This window comes from Tenrec ecaudatus, chromosome 16 (assembly GCF_050624435.1).
Source record: "Tenrec ecaudatus isolate mTenEca1 chromosome 16, mTenEca1.hap1, whole genome shotgun sequence".
NCBI classification, from domain to species: domain Eukaryota; kingdom Metazoa; phylum Chordata; class Mammalia; order Afrosoricida; family Tenrecidae; genus Tenrec; species Tenrec ecaudatus.
This window is the reverse complement of record NC_134545.1, coordinates 51232724-51248839: the sequence shown is the minus strand read 5'-3', so window position 1 is coordinate 51248839 and position 16116 is coordinate 51232724. Positions and strand designations below refer to the sequence as shown.

Genomic DNA, 16116 nt, shown 5'->3' with positions numbered 1-16116 from the left:
GAACAGAACAAGGAGGCAGAAATAAAGGTAGGAATTTGATGCATGTTTGGTCAGGGCTTCGTTTCACAAAAGGAAAAGAAGTTGGATTATTTTTCCAGAAATGAGGCCGGGACAGCTGAGTTGCCTTTCAGAAAAAGCGAAAGTGAAAGATCGCTTTTCAAACAACGTGAAATCTCTACTCGCTCGTTACAACGCACTGAGAATAACTTGTGAGTGGTGTAAACTGTCCAGATACACACCACGAATCCACACGAGCACAGGGACACCGATAATAAAAACAACAGTAGTGTTGTATACCTCTCAACCAAAGACGGCTTTCAACACAGAACACACAGCCCAGAAGACTTAGGAGAAGATTGACGTTTGTCTGTCCAAACGAGAAACCTCCATATGGCAGGAATCACGCAAGACCAAAGGCAAATACCAACTTGGAAAGTAAGTTACCACATCACGTAAGAATGTCACGGTGATTTGTTTTTTCCTTAATCAAGAGTCATGCGCAAATCGATAAGCAAAGTCAAGCCACCAAATGGGGCCACGAGCGCGGTGCCTAGTCCACACAGCAACAGGACCGGCCACTTGGTGCAGGCCGAGATGCTCAACGGCTGCCTGCCATTGAAAAAGCCAAATGGAAATCCACTCCCAAGCCACCTCAAGCGGCCTGCCAGCCCCAACCTCTCTGGAAGCCCAGTCCCAGGGTCCTTTTGGTCAATGACCGCATTCTTCCCAAGCTCCTGGAAACACCCTGCTCGGCGCTGGCCTTGGCCCTGGGTTGGAGAGCTGCGGCTGCTAGCAGGCAGGCTCTGTCGTGAGGACGCCTCGGGGCTGTCCCTGGCATGGAAACACTGTCCGGAGGATGTTCTGGAGAGGCCGCTTCTCCTGACGTTTCCTCCAGGCCCCTCGGTGTTCCGCAGTCCGAAGTTTCCCTTGGGAGCTTTCAGAAGGCCATGCTGCCCAGGTTCCGGGTTTTCTCCTCGGTACTGTTCTTCCCATCACTTATCCTTGAGAGGAGAGAAGTCCCCGGCCCTCGGGCATTCATGAGAGTGGCGTTCCCCCATCTTGTCCTCTCGGCTGCCTGCCGCCAACCCAGCCTGAGCCAGCAGCAGACTCCACCTCCTCCCTGCCTGCTCCGCCGGTGTACCCATCCTAAGGGCAGGGACCCCATCCCACCCAGCCAGAGGGGCTGATGTGACCCCCGAGCAGAGGGTTCTGGGCACTCCAACGGGACCTGAGGGGCCCAGAGATGCTTCGGGGTGGAATCGAGATGGATGCAGAGAATTTTCCTCAGGAGATGATCTGATCGTGAGACGCTGCTGCGTACTCCCAAAACTTCTCGGGCACAAACAGCAGCCTGCTGCGTCCTTTGTTTCACTCAGCGAAGCTCCAAGAGGGGGAGCCACCATTTCCAGGAAGCTTACAGGGAGCGTGGCCTGATGTGCATGAAGCTTATAGGCAGGGAATCGAAGACAGCCATTCTACCACCGACCACCACGATGGCCAGCTTTCTAAATGAGGTGGGAGAATTCAATGGCCTTGAGCGGTAACATCACCATGCCCGTCCAAAGATGCGGAAACAGGCTCAGAGAGGCCGGGCCACTTGCTCGGAGTCGCACAGCCATCGCTGGTGGGGCCAGAAGTAGACTCAGTCTGTCAGACTCCAAAACCCATGCGCACAAAGGGGGTGTCGCCCCCTCATCATGTTGGAATGGGCCGTGTGTCCAGGGGAAGGCAGATGAGTGGGGGGCCAGCATGCTTGAGCGAAGGCGAAGGAGGAGGAAGGCAGGGGGCCTGCAATGGTTGATGAGGACAAGATTGAGGGTGACCTTGGGAAGAGTGAGGTGAGTCATACCATTTAGGTCCCTGTTGCCCTTGACCTCCTTGGCCTGGACCTTCACAGCCGTGCAGCTTTGGGCCTCAGCGTAACGCTCTCATCCTGAAACAGCACACACGGCCGAGCTGTGACCAGGGAGCCTGCTCCTAGCGCCCAGCCTCAGTAGCTAGCTATTGCACTGTGCACCTTCAGCAGAGCAGGCCCACATTGTCCTGTGTCCCCCCCAAAGCTGGGAGGAATCCAGATGATTCTCAGCAGATAGGAGATGTGCACTGGCCGGGTGGGAGGAAAGCGAAAGAGCGAAAAGACACACAAGATCCCGGCTGAGGCTCAGCTCTGCTGGTGGCCAAACCACCCAGAGAAGTCATCCGGAGTAAGGACTGAAGTATGAACAAGCCTACGCCATGACGTGGCGGGTTCCAGGCAGGAGCCACGCTCGCTGGGGGCTGCGTGCCTGTCCCCGCTTTCCCATCTGTTTACAGACTGTGGCGCAGCAGCTTCGGCACCAGGCGGAGCTCTCCGGGGTGACTTCCTCAGAAGATCCCAAAGATGTTGGCCCTTTCCTCTTTTCCTTGCCAGCCCAGCCATTGACAGGGACTTCCGGTCACTGTGCCATTTCCACATTGATTCCCCGTGGCGCCCCTGGTCCCAAGGGAAGCCCTGATAAGCCAAGGAGACAAGAGTTCACTTCACCTCCTCCCTGCTCACCCTCACTTTTCTCCCGTTCTTTCCAGGGCCAGCCAGGCACTCGCGGTTTTCCAGGATTCCCGGTAAGTACGTAGGGGGCCAAGGTGACCCAGGTTAGCTGTCCCCCGGGTGGTCTCGGGGCCTGACTGGGCTACACTGCAGCCAAGGCCACCCTCTCTTGCCTTTCTGGAGTGACATAGGATCAGCTTCCTCCTCCATTCCCAGAGAGACACCAAGGGCTGCTGACTCCTGGTGCCAGGGAGGCCCGGAAAACAAATGTGCCAATGAAGAGAGAGCTGGGCAGGGTCCTGCCTGCCTGCCAACCAAGGAAAGCTAAGTCACAGGCTGATAAAGGCCTCAGGACACCAGCGCTTCAAACAGGACCCAGGGCTGGGCAGCCACCCATGACCTGGCATTGAGAGGGAGATCCAAGCCATTGATGGGGCAGAGGGTGGCTATCTGGGTGCCCTTTGGCCCCCGCCTGAGGCATGGCCTTGGACGCATGGGCCGGGAGCAGCCAGCTTTGCTTTACCCCGGGCCTCAATGCTGGTCAGTCTGGTTTTCTTGGAATGCCCACTGTCTGCTGGGTCTCTACAGATGCCCCTGGTGACTGCCACCCTGCGTGTCCCCTGAGCAGCCAGGCAGCCTGCATACGGCACAGGGAATTGAGAGCTAGACTACCACTCCCTAACCAGTGTCGGGATAAGCAGGGACTGGGCTTGAACCCCAACTCAGAGGCCAGAGCACGTGCTCTTAACCCCCTTCCAGGCCAGGAAGGAGTCTTCCGATGCTTGGTCCTTATAACTGTCTTCTTTCTGGTTTCAGGGCCCCATTGGGTTAGACGGCAAACCGGTAAGAGGCCCTCTGAGGCTGCTTCCTTCAGAGGGGCAATTTTCCCCCAGACGTGTTTGAGTGCGTGGCCCCTGACCTCAGTGGGCTTTCCCAGGCACAGGCCCACAGCCTCCACGTTGAGCTCCCAGCATCTGCAGTGAGAGTCACCCCTAGAATGTGCTGATGGATCGGGGCTCCCCTGGCAGGGACCAGTGGGAAGTAAGTCAGGGAGGCCCCAGAGGAAGTGGAGGGGTGGGCTTCAGAAAGCCTGGCGTGCATTCCCACAGCCAGCCCATGCTCCAAGCATCGCCAAGGACCAAAGTAAGTTCCAGGTCTCCCACTCTCCTCACCACCATCCATCCACCTGTCCTGGTCAAGTACCCTGCCCGCCCCCACCACCACCTGCCACCTTTTCCTCCCACCCCCCCACAAACACTCTTGACCCCATGTTAATTGCTCTTCCCTGTCTCACTTAGTCCTGGTGATTTAGCTCCCTCCCTCCCTCCCCTCCCCACATCACATACAAATGTGGAAGAAATAAGCCAGAGCAGAGCTTGACCCCACCAAAGCCCTGGGAACCCACCAAGTGGCCTTCACAGAGCCCAGCCCCACTCTCCACTCCCCAGGATGAGCAACAAGCTCTGCAGCAGTCCAGGGGCTCTAGGCTGATTTCCAGGCTTCTCCTGGGACCAGGGGGGCAGCCCTGGGGGTGTGGGTGGGGGCAGGATCAGAAGGGCTGGCCCGCCTGCCCTTGCTCTCCCAAGGTCAGTCAAGGGAGACAGGGGTGGCGCCCTCTGCAGGGACAAGGGCAAGGGCAAGGGCTGGCCAGGTGAGTGAGTGAAGAATGCCTGAGGAAGGAAGGGAAGGAGCGAAGGATGGACACAGTCAGGGCCAATGGGACGGAGAGGAGCCTTGGGACAGGGCAAAGGAGGGCTGCTGGGACTTTGAGGTGCAAGTGATGCTCACCTGGCCCTCACACTCCTCTCTTTCAGGGCCACCCAGGACCCAAAGGGGAAATGGTAAGACCCCAGCTCTCCAGGCAGTGTGTGGGTTCCTCCTGGCCCTCAGCGGGGGTCCCACAGGGACAGTGGGGGGGGGACTTCCCCTCAAGGTCACACCCCTAGGTCCTTCCATCAGGGCAGGCAGGGGTTTCTCCACTGGAAAAGCAAATGAGGGAAGGAAGGTCTGTGACGTGGCCAGTCTGTGGGGACCTCACAGTCACCAAGGCAGAACTTCCTCCAGGGGACACCTCCCTCCTCATCTGTCCCAGACTGCACTTCACAGAGCACCCCAGCACATACCCAGGCACTCCTGGCCCAGCTGGGCACAGTGGAGAAGTGGGCATTTACACCGCACTCCACTGTGCCCCTGAGCAGCTTTGGGGAAGAATTTGCTTCCTCCACGTCTCCCCCAGGTCACTCCTTGTAGAAGGGAAAGCGACCAGTCCCCAATGGGCTACCCTGGACTGGAATGTGTCCCCGCTTCCTATGTCCTAGATCGCCTCCATCCTGTGAGTGACTGGCACCAGCTCCACAGGGTGGCAATTCAGTCAGGAGTTTGCCACTGGATGGCATGGCTCCCCCATTGCCCTGCCTGGTCTGGCAGGAAGATGTTCCCCACCCCCCACAGGGCACTGGCAGGGAGCAGGAGGACAGCAGGCCCAGGCAGCTGAGGGAGGTGGGTAGGGTGGTTGGGGAAGGAGGTACATGGGCTAGGAGACCTAGCTGTAACCCTCGTTCTGCCCTAACTTCACACCCCGGGGGACCCTTCACCTCTGAGGTCCTCTCTCTGGGCCTCAGCCTGTGCACGTGGCTCCCATCCTGTAACGTCCTGAGTGTTTTCTCTTGGCAAGCTGGGCTAAGCGCTCAGCATGTCCTCTTTCACTGAATGTTCAGCATCCCCCTGAAGCTCGGGAAGTTCTAAGTAACTCGCCTGAAACCACACAGCCCTGGGGGGTCCAGCATAGGGTTCTGCCATCGCAGAGTATGAGTGGCATAGTGGTTGGTGATTCATTGAGCTGCAATCTACAAGCAGTTCGAAACCACCAGCCACTCTGATGGAGAGAGAGAGGAGGCTTGCTACTCCTGCAGAGTGACAGTCTTGTACACCTACGGGATCGAGTGCTACCCTGCCTTATAGCGTAGCCATGGGTCAGAATCAACTTGATGGCAGTGAGTTTATTGGGGGGGGGTGTTAGATTTAAAATGTGCTGGGAACTTGGTCAGATACCAAGGAGGCGGCAGACGTGGCCATCCTGTAGTTCACCATCCAGTTGGAAAGAAACATTTCACTAACCACACAGATGGATAATCAGCAAATTGCCTTTGTGACCAGTTCTGTGAACAGATGTGTTAGGACTACATTGAGAAACCTCAGAATCACAGGCTGACCTTTGGCCGAGGGTCAGAAATGACCTTTTTGAGAAAGAGGCTTTTGAACTGGGACCTGAAGCGTGGGGACTTAACCAGGAGACAGTAGAAAGGGGGCGTGGGGAAGAACAGCTGTGCAAAGGCCCTGAGGCAGGGAAGTCCTTGAAGAGCAGGGAGGTCCTGGGGGCAGCAGGGGGGAACCTGGCATTGAAATCCAGGTTTCCTGGCAGACTGTCAGACATCACAGCTGCCGCCACTGCAGATCCATTTTTTGATGCCCGGCACTGACCTGAAGAGCATGGTGCGTCTCGTGACATCACGAGGACCGTGGCAACGTGGAAACTGGCATGGCATCGTAGTCACAGTGCCCTAAGGGGTGGTGGGTGGATGGCAGGAGCATCTCACCAGCTGCCTTCCTTCTTCCCCTCCTGGGAGAGAGGCCTGGCCCCGGCTCTCCAGTCATCACCAGGCCGTCCATGAGCCTGTGGACGTGGATGCCATTCACTCACCATGGTTCATCAAGACCCTGGACACAACGGGACCAAGTTACTGTGGCCCATTGGGCTTTTCTTGAGGGATTTCTCGTATATGGATCACCAGGCCTTTCTTCCTAGTCTAGAAACACCATTGGTCATAGATTATTGTAGATATTTTGCAGCACGAAGAATCAGGGCACCGAACCATGACGTTAATTGCCCAAAGCCTCACAAGCTCTATGTCACAGAACTGGGACCCAAAGCCCTTTATTGTAGGAAAGGAACTCTTATGGGATCCTCTTAGGCCCTCCCTCTGGCCCACCTGGCCTCAGCCCCACCCCACTTACCCTCTGAGCCTCCCCTGTCTGTTTGGAGCCCAAGTCCATGCAAGGTCCCCAGTCGGCCTCATCCTCATCCATCAACATGTAACAGACCACAGAGCCATCAGACTCCTGTTTAGCTTGGCCTGGGGTCCCCTGAGCTATTAATTCTACCCTGCTACCTACTTATTAGCTGTCCATCTCCCCTCTGCCGGGCATTTGCTCCTGGGGGGGTGGGGGCTCCCACTGCTGCACACTCCTGTCTGTGTTCTTGCCTGTCAACGGAACCCTGCCTCAAGAACCCGCCGTAGGCGCGGAGAGGACGGTGTCCACTCCCGTCACGGTGATTCCTTCTCAAAGCTAACCTGTAGGACACAGGAGACCAGCTCCTCCGTGCGTCCCAGACCACACATTTCTTCCGCAGCAGACACCTCAGAGGATATAAACCAAAAAGAAACCCCACTGCCAGCAAGCCGACTCTAGCTTACAGCGAGCCTGTATAGGGCTTCCCCGACGGTAAATCTGAAATACAGACTGCCTCACGTTTCTTCCTGGGAATGGCTAGTGGAGTTGAACTACTGACCTTGCGGTTGGCGGCCCAATGCCTAACCCACGGGAGTCTGCAGGCTCCTATCAGAAGACAATAATGATGAACCATATTCTGCTAACTTGAAGTAAGCTCCTGGCCTGTCGGATGGGTCAGGCTGCCACAGATCACCCCAAAGGCCATTTGTCTCCTTGTTACAAAGCTCTGGGTATTACCCGGTTGATCCAGTTGGTGAGTCAAAGGCAAGAAAGAGGCTCTCTTCCTTAGGACATCCCACCCAGGGGCTCCTGAGCTCTTCTGGCCCCAAAGAGCCCTTGGGCCCCCCAGGCGGGCTGCTGGTCCAGAAGTTGGTGGTAGAGGAGGTCTGAAAGCCCAGCTCCATGTCCAGAGCATGGTAGGTAGAAAGAAGCAGCTGGCCTTGGTGGTCAGGCGCGCTTGGATTCACATCCCCGTGTGGACACTCGCTGGGTGCAGGGCCTGGTTTGGCCACCTGGGAGGTGGAGCCCACTGCAGCCCTTTCCCTGGGAGCCTGCCTCAAAGGACGATGCATCCTTCCCTCTGCCCTTCTCACCAGCCATGCGGCTGCCCTCGCCTCCCCAGTGCCAGCCTCAGAAGTTGGGCTCCTAAGAGCGCAGGTCAGGCCTGGCCCTCGGAGAACAAGCGTTGTTGGCATGAATCCTGGACTCCTTTCTCAGCCCTGGACACTCGACAGGACAGCCTCACACATGACAGGCTCACACTTCCCCATAGGGTTGGGGATGTCATCCTCGTATTCCCTGGAGGTTCCCAGAGCACAATTTACATATGTTCTCAACTACCTGCTTCCTTTACTCTGCCAATGGTTTCTTCTGCACACCCAGTGTCTGAAGCCCCACCCACTCCCCACTGTACCTCAGTGGGCCTCCTGCTGTGTGAACCTCTGGGGGTGTGTGTAGGAGACCGACCGGGCTGGCTTCTGCAGTCTGTCACTGGTCTGGCTCTGAGAGGAGACGTGTGAGTAAGGCAGGGCCCTCAACACGGCCATGTGCAACCTGGTCTGCAGCAAGAACGAGAGGGCTGCTGGGGGAACAGCTGTCCTCCACCTCACCCCCACAGACATGTCTGTGCAGCAGAGCAAGGGCTGAGGGGGGCTGCCTAAGGCCAGGCCACCGGAATCTCAGACACAGGAAGACCAACCTCAGGATTCCAGAGAGTACCTGGAAGCCCCTGGTTCTATACCAGTGCCACCCCCACCCCTTCGTGCACCACTGCTCCAGGCTACCTTCTAGCCACCCCTGACCTGTGTGCTTGCTTCCCTGCAGGGTCTGATGGGCCCCCGAGGACAGCCGGTTGGTACCTCTCCTGGAGATGCTGGGGTGGGGGTGGGGGGTTTCTTTAGACTCCAGCTTTCTAACTCTCCTCTCCGCCTCTTCACAGGGACCCCAAGGACAAAAGGGAGAAAAGGTAAGCTCGGTGAGGTTTCCCAGAATTCCCATGTTCAGGAAGCAGCCTCCCAACAGGTCGAAAGGGGTTCGAGGTGGGGCTTTCTCAGCAGAGCCCTTGGTTCCGAGAGACCCGCTGGGGTGTCACCTGGGACAGGGCCAGATGTAGAGCACTCTGGCTGATGCTCAGGAGGGGGCAGGGGAGCTGCCCCAAGAGCTGGGCCATACAGCCCCTCTCTCTGCCCAGCCCCCACTCGACACCCCCACAGTGGCCACTGGCCCCCCTCCCTAGCCTCCAGGGTATTTAAGTAGACCCGGGCTTGACACCAACTGCACTTCCTCTGTCTTGTTAAATATTGGATAAAGATTCTGCTGGGCTCGGCCAGGAGTGCATGGTACAGGGCAGGACAGCTCCAGCTCAGACAGGCATCCCTGTTCCCACCTCGAGGCTCCTGTTTGGGACTGTTGGGTACACCTGCCTAGAAGTAGAACTTCCCAGGAAAATCCACCCCCACCCCCCAACACCCAGCTAGGTCTGGAGTAGAACTGCTGACTCCCACCATCATGGCCAATGGGGTATGATGGGGACCTGTCCCAGGTCCAAGGACCACCTCGAAGCAGACCCTGGGGGTCTTCTTCCTGCCACCAGGCAGAAGCAAGGGCGGGGAGAGGTACCTTCTCCTGACTCAGGGAGCCCAGGTGGGGAGCAGAGCTGGGCTGGCAGGTAATGAGCCTGCGTGAAGTGCCAACCAGCGTCTCCTTCCTCCCTTCCCCAGGGCCAGTGTGGAGAGCACCCGCACCGGGTAAGTGGCCCCCCTGAGGCGGGCCCTTGGCTGCACCCCTTGGCTCAGCCCCTTCCCAGGGTCCCCAGCACCTCAGGTTCCACAATAGGCCAGAGAGTGGGTTGCAGGTGGGGGCGGGCTGGCTGATCCAGCGGGCTGTCTCCCAGGAGGGTGCCTTTGGTCCCCTGCCTGTGAGTCTGGGTGCACCTGCCCCTGGCAGCCTCGAGTCCCTGGGTCTGAGGGCTTGTACCTGCAGGCGGGTCTCCATGCACTGCCCTCCCCCATGTGGCTCAGGTGAGTCCGCCCTGCCAAGAGCAGGGATTCGGGCTGAGTCATTGCTACGTTGAGATACCCAGATCTCAGTGGTGGAGGCAGCCACCGGGGCTGACGCTCGAGACTGGGCTCAGCATCAAGCCTCTTTTGCCTCTTTAAGAACAGAGGGCGCCTTCTCCAGTTGTACGGGGTGGGCCCTGAGAGCAGAGGTGACCACCTTCCGTACCACTACCTTTTCCTTCCCCCACCCCAACATACAGAACCCAAAAGGCTGCTGTCAGGCTCTTCGGACTTGTCCATCACCACCATGGGGCCAGGGAGGGCAAAGACGTGTGTGCCTCCGGCCAGAACCCCTTAAACTGGGACCAGAAATTCCGCCTGTTCGGCAGCCTCAGTCCTATTGACAGGACGTCTTCTGGTGTCCCTCTCTCTCCTGGACCTCTTTGGGCCCAGAGACACACACAAAATTGGCCTCCCTGGGGGTGGTCACAAAGCAGGAAGGCCGGGCTCCCAGGGTTTGACACCGATCTGGGGTTCCTAGACTAAGGAGAGGCCTCGGTGGGCCTGGGAGGCAGGACACTGGGATGGGGGTGAGGCCACTCCTGAGGTGGGCGGAGGGAGGCCTGAGCAGGGACATTGCTCACTTGTGGCAGCAGCTCTGACAAAGCCTGTCTGCCGATGGCATGTCCCCCAGGGCCGTGGGGCCCCAGGGTTCCGGCAGCCTCGCCCCACTACAATAATAGGAGGTCAGCTGTGGGGATTTGGCATGAGGGGCTCTCACAGGGTTGTCACGCTGCCCGAGAGGAAGACAGCTTCCCTGGCACGGGGCCATTCCAACTGCACACACTCGGCTGTGTGTCATCCGGCCCGGGGGGCCAGGGACCAGGTGGGAGCAAAGGGGGGAAACACTGCCCCTCAGCCCAAGACAAGAAGCAAAGCAGGAAGAGAGGGCTCCAGGATGCCCCTGAGCAGCCTGGGGAACAAGTGGGGGTGGGGGCAGTTGATCGATGGGCCAAGGACAGCCTACACCCCTTTTTAAAAGAGGGCAGAAAAGCAGGGTGGGGGTGGTGGCGGTGTTCCTTTGGGAATGTGTGTGGCAGCTATCTCCAGGATCCAGCATCCAGTCCCAGGGGAGGGGCAGCGGTAGGAAGAGCCCCTGGGCTGGCTGTGCTGTGGGCACTTACTCTCCCGTTGCCCTGTCTCTGCCACCACCACCCCCTCCCCAAACCAGGAGCCCCCAAGCAGCACCCTAGCAGCTCTGCGCTCCAACCAGATAATTACCCTGAAGGTTTGTCGGCTCTGCGTGGGCTTTGGGCCCCCAATGCCGAGAGCTACCTGGACCCCTACGCCCAACATTGCACGTCTCTGTCTCTGGCCCTGGCAGTGGGGGCAGGGCGGCCCTGGGGCTCTGCTTGCAGCTGGGTTGGGAAGGATAGCTTCTGTCCCATCCTGGGACCAGGGCCGGACCCAGACTGGTGGGGGTTAAGACACTTTCAAAGGTGTGGTGGGTAACACCTGCTCTGTTTTCACTTCAATTCACTTCAATGCTGGCCTCCTGGCTCGCTCCATTTCAAAGCCTAGAGGGATGGGACGCAGTTGCAATTTCCAGACATGACAGTCACATGCCATGGTGGGGCTGCAAGCTACCTCCCTCCCGCTAATAAGCAGTTGAGCATTTAAAGGCATCTTTGCTCAGCCTTCCAAGCCACGCCCTGCCACCGGGCCCAGCCCCTTGGGAGCACACACCCCACGGGCTGGGGCCCCAGGAGCCAGGCCTGTCAGGGCCCTGGTCATCCTCCCCAGGTGGGCTGGCACCAGCCCTACTGGCAGAACCCAAACCAGGGCCAGCCTGGCTTCAAGTGCCAAGTTAACTGGCCCTGTGGCTCCCCAAGCCAGAGCCTCTGCACCCACCAACCTCCCCCCAGCAATCTCAGCTCCCAATGCAGGTGGGCGGGCCAGCAGTGCAATGTTGGGCTGGGGGTCAAGGGGGCTCTTGGGCCCAGCGTGGCCACTCTCCCAGTCAGGTGGGGCTGCTGGCACACCCCTGGGCCCCAGCCTGGAGGTGTGGGCCGAGGGCCACTGCTCTGCTCCCTCTCCTCCTGGAGAGGAGCCTGGTGGGAGTGCCCAGCCCTGTGGGAGTGCTCCTCCCCCCACTCCACCTCCAGGCTCAAGCTCACTGGCTAATCTCTCTTCTCTTTCCCTCTCCCCTCACCCCTCTCGACTACCCTGCCTTCCTGGTGACTTTCGACTTTCGGCACCCTTCTGACCACCTGCGATCTTTGGCCTCTGCCCTCTGGCCTTCCAACTCATCTTCCTCCTCAGCTGCTGCCTCTCCTCAATTCAGTGCGGCTGGCTCCACCCCCAGTCATAAAAAGGCGGACCTTCCAGGTAGACACCTGCGTTTGCCCGTAGGTGGCGCGGCTTTCCGGAGGGGTCCCCAGGCCTTGGGCCCTTGGCAGCCCAGCTGGGGCTATGGACAGACGAAGCCTGAACTGCTCTCTGGCTAGGTTGCATCGAATTAGACAAAAACCCACCCAGCGTTGCCGTAGACATGAAAGTCCTGCAGAGCCAGTGCCCGGGCCTGGGAGCGCCAGCGCTCCACCATGGTCATTACCACTCACAACCACCACCAGCGTTGATTGCCAGGAGACCGCGTCACACGGTTTACATGCCTGGTTTCGTTAGTCAGTTCTCTCAGCAGTTGTAGGCATTGTATGCCACCACAAGGTTGGTCATTCAAACCCGCCCGCTGCTACATGGTAGAAAAGAGAGGCTATCTGGCACTCTGAAGATGTACCACTTCGGGAACCCTTTAGAAGGTTGTTTTGAGTCGGAATCGACGCTATGGCAGTGATGGGGCCCTTACTTTAGAGATGAGGCAATCAAGGCTCAGAGAGGGTAGGTGAGCTACCCGAGGTCACACAGCCTGTAAATTACAGCACAGGCGTTTGCACTCAACTTCTCTCTCTCTCTCTCACGTCGCCGGTGGTATGGTGGTCACAAGGTGGCCTGCTAGCCCACGGCCAGCACTTCCAAACCAAAAGCCACTCCTTGGGGGAGAGCCGGGGGGGTCTCAGAAACTCACCAGGGCAGCTCTACCCTGTCCTGTCAGGTCCTATGAGTCAGCATCCACTTGATGGCAGTGAGTTTGGTGTTTTGGGTTCTGTCTCTTACTCTCTGTGTGATGTTGGGGTGAGGACTTGGCCTCTCTGGGCCTTTGGAGCATGAGGACAATTGGCGTAGCTCCACAGGGCTGCCATAGTGGAGCACTTCGGGCCACCTGTTTGTGGAGCACTGAGGACAGGACCTGGCACTGTGTCAGTCCTAGGCCAGTGATCATGTTGGTGGTCACTGTTGCTATCATGCATGTTTGGAGCGTAGGACACTGAGGCTCAGAGAAGTGAGCAGGTTTGTCCAGAGTCAAATAGAAAGCGGCAGAGGTGGAACTGGCAGCCGGGGCTCTTGTTCCCCACAGCCAGGACCCTCCTGGTTCAACATCCACCCAGTGCACTGAGTTCAGGAGTGGGGCCTACTTTGAAGACACTTAGCATCTAATCCTTTGTCACCTGAGGTTGAGGAAGAAGGGGACTTGCAGAAGGAATGTCGTCTCCAACCAGCAAGTGTCACCGACCTGAGCAAAAGCTTGTATCCTCTGTCCAGCCAGGACGGCCGGAGGACAGGCTTGTGAAGAGCAAGCAGCTTCCCCCTCCTGCTCAGATCTTCCCAAACCAGGCGTGCCTTTGGGGAGTCCTGTGATGCGCTCTGAAGGGTGGCCGTGGGGCCTCGGGGCCACTGTCTGAGGTGGACAAGTAGAAGCCCAGAGGCCTGTGATCCAGGCATCCAACCGAACAGGACTGAAAGTCATGCCCATGAACAGCTAAAAATACCGAGGGAGGCGTAATGCACGTGTGACCTGAGCCCACGGGCTGTATGCCCTGTCACAACGGCCAAATCCTCGAGAGCCTCCGGGCACTCTGTCCCCACTGCCACTGGCCCCACCCTGCCAGCCAGCCCCCAGGAGTGCTGGCAGTCATTTCTCAGTGCCCATGTGCACCGGGACTACAGCAGCTTCCTCAAGGTGGCAGTCATACTAGCTGCCCTTGCTGGGCCCCAGGCCATGTCACCCTCACACCAGCACCACGCCCCATTGCCAGGGAATCCATTTGAAGTTCTGGTGACAACGTGTATCGGTGGAACTGTGCTCCTTGGAGCACCCATGGCTGTCCCCTTCCACAAGCAGACCACCAGGCATTTCTTCTGAGGGACTTCTGGTTGGATTCAAACTGCCAACTGTGTGGCCAGTAGCCTAGGACTTACCCTGGGGACCCCTATAGCCACTGTATAGCTAGCTGGAGACACTGAGAAAGGCCCATCCAGATTCTATCCAGGTCCAAGCCTTTTGCTCCCCCCTTCCTAAGAGCACAGTCTGGAAGAACCACGATCATCTGCGCTGCCTGGACCTGGTTTCCACGGGAGAGTGGGGTGAGACCCGGGGGCCCAGACTCAGCCTGGAGAGGAAGGTGTTTGCGTTGTTGGTCTTCTGGGGCCATAAAGAAGCATGTCTATTTCCTATCAATAAACCAGTATTGATTTTACAGGCTCCGCAAGGTACTGACACGTGTTTGCACTAGTTAGAAGAAGAAAGTTTATATGGGGTGCGATGTGCTTTCCAGATGGTGGTGGGGTTCTTTTCCCAAATGCAGCAAGCTGGACTGGGAGAGCTTTTTGTTGGGGGCTTGTTGAGAAGGCTCGGAAGCTGAGTGTGGCCTTCTGGGTGTGGGCCCTCACCCTCCTCGGAATTCTCGCTTGACCTTGGTCAGGGAGTTCAACTTCTCTGAGCCTCAGCCCCCTCTTTTGTCCAATAGAACTTGGGTTGCTATGAAGAGTCTAGAAGTTCAAGGTCAGAAAGGGCCTGGTGGTTCGTTTCAGGCAAGTCTTTGGTCCCATGAATTGTAGCTGGTGGTGGCTGTCAGGCTGCCTTCCACTCTTGGCAAGCCTGCGTGTGTCCCTGGAGAACTGTGCCCTGTGGGATTTTCAAGGCGCTGAGACACAGATGGCCAGGCCCGTCTTCCGAGGTACTTCTGGGTGGGTTCAGACCAACAGCCTTGGGGCTAATCATTGACCACTTAACTGGGTGCACCACCCAAGGGCTCCTCCCTGTGAATTACCCCTTTTCCAAAAATACAGGAACCCTAGCAAGACACCAATGTCGGGCAGCTTAGGTTGCGAGACAACTCCAGGGGCAGGTTCCGGTTAAAAGGCTATGCCGGTGCCCTCCTGAAGGCTGGGTTCTCAGTCAGCATCCCTGGTTCAGGAGAGCCGCTGTGAACAGCCCCTGGGCTCATCAACAGCCAGCTCATTAAAGCTAGGTGGTGGAGGCAGGCAGGCTTGCAGGCAGGGGTCCTACCAGTGTGGTGTCTGCCGTGCTTCCTCCGACGTGGGCACTCTGAGCCCTAACCCATATTTCCAGAGGGTGCCACAGGACAAGGCCCAGGCCCCCCCTGAGTGTCACTACAGGGTGCTGTCACCTCAGTGTTCCAAGAGACGGTGGGAGCAGACACTGCTAGAATCCCAAGTTTCTCTTTCTGCAGTGCGTGCTCCTGTTTGCCTGCTGTGTCCCACTACAGAGCTTGGTCTGCTCCCTTTACCCCCCAGGAAGCAGAGAGCTGAGGGTGGGCTGGCACCCCAGGACCTGCCTCCCCTGCACCCCAGCATGGAGCCCGGACACGTAGTTCTGCTTTGTCCCATCCATAGGACTGACCCTTCAAAGAGGTCACTTAGAAACTAACTCCATGACAATTCAAAGAAAGGTCTAAGTGGGTTTTCGCCTGCCTGGATCTAGAAAGGTGTCCCCGGCTGGTACAAATGGTTAGTATGCTAAACCACTAACCAAAGGGCTGGAGGCTCAAGTCCATGCAGAGGAGCCTCAGAAGAAAGGTCTGGCGATGACCCAAGAACTCGGCCTTTGAAACACCCGGGGCTCACAGTTCTGCACAGACATGCCTGGGGCACCAGGAGTCAGACTCAGCATCCTTTAGCACCGCGAAAGGAAGTCAGCGCTGCCCCTGCCTGGCTGGACTCTTGGTCACTTCTGGGCACAGGCCTGGTAACAAAGGCTGGTCTCTGAGCCACTGGGTGGGAGTCAGGACATGGGATGAGAATATAATAGCAACTGCATACAGCCTCCCCCAAACCCCCCTCCCCAAACACTTTTGAGTTTCAAAACACTTTCAGCCAAACTAATTGCTCTCTGAGGCCAAGCAGACCACGTGTGTGAAAGGGTATGGAGGGTGGGGACTGAGGCCCTGTCTGATGGGGCACCCACAACTCAGACCCACCCGGCTGACTGCGGGCCCAGAAGAAACCAGGGGGCCTAGATCCTAGGGAAGTCACCAATCCAAATGCTTACATAACATCTCTTGCCCAATTGTTTAGTGAGGCCAGGAAAATGTGCCCTCTGACCCAAGGACTTTGTTTTGTCCTCTGGCAAGATCATCCACGGTGGCAAGTTGCCGAGACAAGAGACCTACGCTCAGCTGCAGCTGGGAGGCCGAGGCTTAGGGTGATGGCGGGCCTGCC

The 16116-nt window shown here is 57.8% G+C and overlaps 1 protein-coding gene across 1 annotated transcript in view; it reads left to right on the top strand.

The window, feature by feature from the left end:
• COL13A1 (collagen type XIII alpha 1 chain) overlaps window positions 1–16116 on the top strand; it is a 203832-nt gene that overhangs the window by 111298 nt on the left and 76418 nt on the right. Inside the window, exons 8-15 of the mRNA XM_075533429.1 lie at window positions 2566–2601; window positions 3344–3370; window positions 4342–4368; window positions 8363–8389; window positions 8478–8504; window positions 9259–9285; window positions 10769–10825; window positions 11860–11925. Of these exons, the coding sequence (XP_075389544.1) occupies window positions 2566–2601; window positions 3344–3370; window positions 4342–4368; window positions 8363–8389; window positions 8478–8504; window positions 9259–9285; window positions 10769–10825; window positions 11860–11925 (294 nt within the window). The remainder of the gene's footprint in view (window positions 1–2565; window positions 2602–3343; window positions 3371–4341; window positions 4369–8362; window positions 8390–8477; window positions 8505–9258; window positions 9286–10768; window positions 10826–11859; window positions 11926–16116) is intronic.